The 6,916-nt window shown below is 34.2% G+C and overlaps 1 protein-coding gene across 2 annotated transcripts in view; it reads right to left on the reverse strand.

Annotated features, from left to right (window-relative positions):
- Positions 1-830: 830 nt before the first annotated feature.
- Positions 831-6,916, reverse strand: part of LOC144964692 (translocon-associated protein subunit beta-like) — an 8,504-nt gene continuing 2,418 nt past the window's right edge. For both annotated transcript variants that reach the window (XM_078899214.1, XM_078899213.1), the window contains exons 2-6: positions 6,713-6,882; positions 4,246-4,344; positions 3,888-3,999; positions 2,580-2,657; positions 831-1,226 (exon numbers count right to left, since the gene is read on the reverse strand). In XM_078899214.1, the coding sequence (XP_078755340.1) occupies positions 1,113-1,226; positions 2,580-2,657; positions 3,888-3,999; positions 4,246-4,344; positions 6,713-6,882 (573 nt within the window). In that variant the 3' untranslated portion in view covers positions 831-1,112. The remainder of the gene's footprint in view (positions 1,227-2,579; positions 2,658-3,887; positions 4,000-4,245; positions 4,345-6,712; positions 6,883-6,916) is intronic.

A 6,916-nucleotide genomic window follows, 5' to 3' on the forward strand; every position in this document is an offset into this window, starting at 1 on the left:
CAGAAACTCTAACTGTAAGAACACTTGATTTCAGATGAGGCGAGCTATAAACAGTATGCGCTTGGCTAAGACTAAGAAGCACATAACATTGCCATCCAGAAGTATAGCGGACCAACACACAAAACTGTGTGTATCCATGAACGTTTATAGTCGGGTTATTACAGTTCACTGAGCATTACTCATAAACGTTTATGGCAAAAAACAATAACAAAGACGTGAGTGACGTCTTCTTCGAACTATCTATCAAAACAATAAATGAATAAAGGGATATTACCCATCCATGATTACAAATGGTATCAATGATTACTGAGTTGTCTCTCTTGTCCAAATTTCGTTTTTAATTAAAAACCAACAAGTCAGTTCAGAGCACTCCCTAACGTGAATGGAATGTCTATAAATTTGAGTCATTTGTTACAATATTTCCAGTTTTCATTGTACATAGAAAGATTCAAGTACAAAGACATCAGAAACCTACACAGCGGGAGAAAACAATTACACATCCTGCAGTCAGCCTTGCAGTCTTGAAGGACACTAGCCTTCAGACTTGTAGTTCCCTGGTTCAAGTCCTGATTTGGTTGCTGAAACCTTTTAATCTTTCAAGCTGAGTCTCATCTCCATAAATTGATAATCTGAAACAACATTTTGCAGTTGTTTCATCTCCCTGAAGCTTCACACATTCTGTTTTAACCTCATGACTTTTGACAGGCAGCAAACATGCGACATTGAGAGATGAAAGACAGTAAGCAAAGGAAATAGATTGCTATCTACAAAAAGAAGTAAAAATCTAAAAATATGTGGGAATACTATAAAGAATTAACCCAATTGAAATATATTTTTTAAATGTTTTATTTGTAAAACAACATCATTCGTTAACCTTTAAACTGACCTCTCGTAAAAACTTTTTCCAACATTCAACTGACTCACAACCACACACACTCTTAAAAATATAAAATTTCACGTCAACCCAAGAACACTCAAATTGTATATCTATCATAAATTAGCGGCCTTTCATTTAAATGCAAATAATATAAAAAAATTCTAATCTCTCACACACTCACAAAATGCTCTCTCTCTCTCTCTCTTCTCCTAATCCAAACACGACCATATGACAATTATCTAGTTTTCTTGGGTTTGACTTTGTCATATTTACTCTTGGAGCTGTACCATAACAGGAGAGGAATACCCAGGGATGGGAGAGTCATAAAGGCAAACACCAACCAATCCAGCTGAAAATTTATAAAAGAAATAGAAAATGAAGACAAAATCCAGTATATTAAAATTGTTTCAGATATGTAACAATGTAACAACTATGACTTTGATAAGTGAACCCCCAATAGATCAACTGCTAGAGCACTTAACTCACATACAACCGAACCCAATCAAGACTATACTTGACAATTCTGTTTGCCCCACAGATATTGGGTAGCTGGTTCTGTTCGAAAAAATGGAAAGTATTATTCGAAAGACAGACGTCATTTCATGCTACAGAAACTGGGATAAACTTCAGCTCCATGGAACTTTTGGCTCTGAAGGACCACTGTTCTACTCGCTTAGCTGTTGTACGCTGACAAAAAAAAATCAAACAAAGCAACTAAATGTTGATGACCCAAAACCCAGATTTAAGAATTTTGACAAGATCTTATCTTCTGCTGCTACATGGAAATATAAAGTTTCCTTGCAAAATGACAAAAATTAATGTATTTTGTGTATCTGTTTGCGTATATTATGTTCATGATGTAATCAAATGAAAAATTGCCTGCATGGACAATAAAGATATTATTTTTATCATTATTTGTCCAGCTTAGAGGATTGTCAATACCATCAAATTATGAAAGACACTGCACATAATGTTTATCTTAAAATGATTTGAAAATACTAAACAATATATAGGGTGAGAAAAAAAAAACCTACAGGAAAGTATGTAGTTGTTTCAACACAAAGCAGAAATCAGAAACATTTGAAAGCTTCCAAACAATAGGTACAAAACCTAAAGTTAACACTAGTCAAGTATAATTTAAAAATCTTCTTCTGCCCAAAGAACTGCTCTCACAGTAAAAATTCACGATATCAAATGTTACCAAACTTGATTCTTGTTTTTAACTTTTGCTAGAAACCCAAATAATGATGTCTGCTGTCAAACAAAATTTCACTGCATAGATTTTACTGTGACAGTTGTAGGTTTATGAAAAATAAAAATTATGGTGTCTAGTGTAGTAAGTTGACAGGGAAAGATTACATTGAACATTAACACATCGACCACAAAATGGAATGTGTAAAATTATGTAACAATTTTAGAAGGAAAACTTATTCCATACTTTTCCTGATCGGTCATTTCTTTTTCAAGAAAATCTCGCAAATTCCCAAACTAGTAACACTACACACTCTTACTTAAGAGAAAATGACATTTGATTGATTTTTTTAAAATGAACCCTGGCCTGAATGCCACTGTGAAGCGCCATCGAGCATTGTAAATGGATAATAACGCTATATAAATTTCCCTTAACATTACATTAACGAAAAAGGCCGTATGTGGCCTCTTATAGTAAACACAGTCTTTTTCTTTAAGATGGGAGACTTACCACATGAGGAGAAAAACGTCTGTCAAATTCTCTCAATGGAACAATACCGCCTTCACCAGGGAAACTTGAATGTCCAAACTGAAAGAATTAGAAGTTAAAATCGAATATAAAATCCAACACGGACAATGTACAAAGGAACAGGATGAGTGTCAATACAATTCGAAAAGACTTTTGAAATTTGAAGATAAAGAGAGAGAGAGAGAGAGAGAGAGAGAGAGAGAGAGAGAGAGAGAGAGAGAGAGAGAGAGTGAGTGAGTGAGTGAGAGAGAGAGAGAGAGAGAGAGAGAGAGAGAGAGAGAGAGAGAGAGAGAGAGAGAGAGTGATGAATAATGAATTGAAACTTGCAATGGATAATGAGATTATTAAATTATGTAACATCATTTAAACAAGATTCCTCTTCTTTCTCTCAGTAAACAGTAACATTCGGAATAAACAGACATTAATTCAAATTATGAACGAAATGCACTGGATCCATTAATTGGATGAGCAGAAAAGTATATTGTTGATACAAAGTTTGCCAATCTGTCATCATCCATTAACTTGAAAGAAAAAACATGAAACACATAGAATAGTAAGGGAAACAAATCTCTACCAAAAGTCTGGCCTGACTAGTGCACGGCCTATATAAATGGTATTTCTGAAAAAAGATCGAACCTGGCGACTTAAAATAATAAAAGAAGAAAATCGAAAATCGAAGTGCTTACTTAAAAAGAGTAATAAGGAAAAAATGTTTGCAAATAAAAGCATATACGAATTGAAAGAATTTGAAAAATGGCTGCAGTAAAAAGAAATAAACAAGATTAGATTGTCCACATTATAATTTAAAGGGAAAATGAAAAAGGATGACTACGCTGTCCCTACTAGTTTGAAGGACAACGATGACATTTTTGTTTCCGTTCAATACAAACAAAAGGCAAAAGAATCGTATCCTCGAATGCAGAGGAGAATGTCCAGTTTGTTCAACATTTCAACCGAATAATTAGTCCTCATAATTATACTTGTCCCAGACTTGTTACAATGAGCAATTAGAAATTAGGAACTGAAATAAAAAAGAACTCATAAAAATAGGCTACAAACAGTATTTAGATTTTCTATAATTTATATCAGGTGTGTACAAATCTCTCTAGTATAAAATAAGGAAATTTTAAAAAATGGAAACGAAATGAAATTATAAAAATTTGTTTGGACCTTTATACAACCCCTAAAAAGCAGACCATTAATTTCTTTTTAAAAAAGGTAATGGCAGTTTGTATAAAGTGTAGTTTTTGTCGATGTGCTATTGAATATTTTAAATAGTTAGCATTTTACCTGTCTATCTTTAGAATCTTCTTCCAAGACGTAACTGACTTCGGCTGATGTAAAATTGAAATAACCAGACTTCATGGGCCTCAAAATCACAGCATGGGTCACGTTGGAATTACTGTATGAAATGTGCATTAAGGAAATTATACTTTTTAAACACAAGAAATAATCCTTCACAGCAATGCTACCAAAAGTGAGAGTTTATCTCAGTTTGAGAAATATATATTTTTAAAAATAATAATATAAAAAAGGGAAATTTAAAAAAATATATTTTAATTGAAAAACCAAACAGGTTCGATCCATGCAGTTCTTTTTAATTTGAATGCATCTACAGCTGTTGCAAATCATTTAAAAGCAAGGATACGGGGCAACTCTTTCCCAAAAGACTTGAAGGTTTCCACTGACACGTTCAAATGAAGATTCTGGGAAACTGCCATCGGTCAACCTGACATCATATGCAACCCTGCAAATAATCAAAATTTAAAAAATAAAATTATGAAAACGTAAACAAAACAAAGAACTAAAGAAAAGACCTAATAAAGAAACCAACCCACAAAAGTCCTACTTTGTTATTAGGTATCTCATGCTTTAAAAACGAAATCAATCAATCAATCAAATTTCGATGAACATCTTCCCTTCTTTGACAAGCTTTTAAGACTCCAGCATAAAAACTGGATACGGAGTGGGGATGACCCAGCTGGTATCAAGGGAATTAAAAATTATCTTTCATTGCATAATAATGACATATTCAGACCTGCCACTGGCAGCAAACAAAAAAGATATATTATTTCTTAAATCCGAATTTGAAAAAAAAAAAAAAGTCTGTATTTGTCTGGATGCAAAACTGTTGCTTGGGACAGGGCACAATACAAATACGTTTTGCATTTTATAATTCATCATTTTCCTCTAAAATTTTTAATTAAAAATTGGGAATTGGAGGTTAAAAAAAAAGTATTTGGTCAATTTTGGCTCCTAAAAAGACCGGGTTTATAAACTGATCAAATCACTTTAACTGACTGGCAGGTTTGAACATCAATGTAGAAACTGAAGCAATACCCTTATATCTTTTAACAACAATATAACAAATTCAGTGGGATCAGTGACCAAATGGGTGATAATATCAAATATAAGGACCCACCAAAGTCTTTTAGTTAGGCCTAACACTAACACACATTACTTATCTCATTTATTATTATGAATAAAAATAAAGAATTGACTACAGGCAGTGCTCAATATTATGAAAGTGCTTGAACAAAAAGAGCATCTAAAGGGTTGCCTGTGTTGTATGAAATGATACATGATTTTAAGTGACATGCAGGAAGGTTGGAAAGGTTCAGGAAAGTAACTTTGTGAGGCACATTGAGCTAAAATACCACTTTGGCGAAAACATGATTTTACTATACCATAGTCATTATTCTATAGGTAACCCCAATCATTCTTTGTAAAATAAGAAAAGCATTCAAGATATTTCATAACTTTAACAACAAATTCAAGTTTACTAAAAAAGATTTGGCCACGTTAAGATACATGTTGATCACACTGATAATAAGTAAGGGCAAATCATCAAGCTTCTATTTAACTGTTTTTGTTTTGTTTGTATTTAAGGATTTTACCAACGCTTGCGGTCATATCATCATCATCCACTGTGGCTTGTGCTCTTGAGCACGTTGCAGGTCAGCTGTCTCCACGAATCACGATCCTCTGTGGTGCGCATAAAATCTGTGTTGCTTTTAAAATCACATTTGGCCATTCTTAGGTTAAATAAGTCATTCTTTGTCTTCCTCTAGCTCTCTTTCCTTCGATCATCCCAGATGTTACCAACTTTTCTATTCCGTCTCTTCTCCACACATGTCCCAGAAATTCTACTAATAAAAATGACGGAAGGCAACGGAAAACCACCGTCACAACAAACTTTCCCAGGACATCAGCTGTCCCGAACACGTTGAACGTTTCAAACTGGTGCGAAATGAAAAATCACATTGGCCAAATGGAATATACGTACATTAAACCACATAGGTCATATCAGTGCCAGTAAAACGAAGAAAATGGAAGTCAAATAGTCTAGATTTACAATCAAAGCACGCAAGAAAAAGTATGGCAAAGGGGAATTGGTTCAAATAGGGAACAGATGTAGATTCCAAGAGCATAATACAATGAATGTACTTAGTTTGAGATTACCTTAAAGTCTAATCCAGACACCAGCACAGGATCCCACTAAGAGGAAACACTCAAATGTTTACAGAATACATAACAATATATAACATAGAAATGATTTACAAGGGAAAAAATATCATCTCCCAAAATTACAACTTATACATTTGACTACTTCCCTCCCATTCAAGGACTCCAGCCAGGGCTAGGACAAAACTAAGTAATCACATTCCAAGACAAAGATAGAAAGCGACTCTATAAAACAGATATATAAGGGTTTTAGAAGACACAGCGTGACCTCCTGCCCACCATGGGAAGTCAAAGAACCCCGCCCAGGTCTATTTAATTGAAACAATGCAGATCAGATGACAAAAAATGCAAACAAACCAATAAATCAGAAATGACACAGGTCGGATCATTGGAAGGAAATCTTATTATAATAATAAAAGGAGACTTGAACCATTGCAGTTGAAATTTGGAACTCTTTCCCAACATGGGCCATTCATTAACCACTGTAGTGATTTTTTAAATATTGTGTACCCTTGAACCAAATTCATAACAGCCACACCGAGGTTGGAAACTCATAAAATTCCAAAAAGACAAGGCTTCAACAACTATTAATATAATTATGAAAAAAGAAAGATTATCCAAACAAACAAAAAAAAATAAATGGCACTCACTTTCCACCGACATTGTAAAGCTTATATTCTACGGTCAGATCCTTGCCCTCAACAAGATATTGATTCAGGATATTCTTAGAGACGAGAAGTCTAGCATCAGCTTCTTCTTCCCCTAGGGTTGGCAGGATGCTGCCAAGCATCAATACCAGGGCAATCACGACCACTTTCATCTAGAAATGCAGGAAAGGTAAAATCATCACCAGC

The sequence above is a fragment of the Berghia stephanieae genome, chromosome 2, assembly GCF_034508935.2.
Source record: "Berghia stephanieae isolate SIO BIC M18660-M18661 chromosome 2, UCSD_Bste_1.3, whole genome shotgun sequence".
In the NCBI taxonomy this organism is placed as follows: domain Eukaryota; kingdom Metazoa; phylum Mollusca; class Gastropoda; order Nudibranchia; family Aeolidiidae; genus Berghia; species Berghia stephanieae.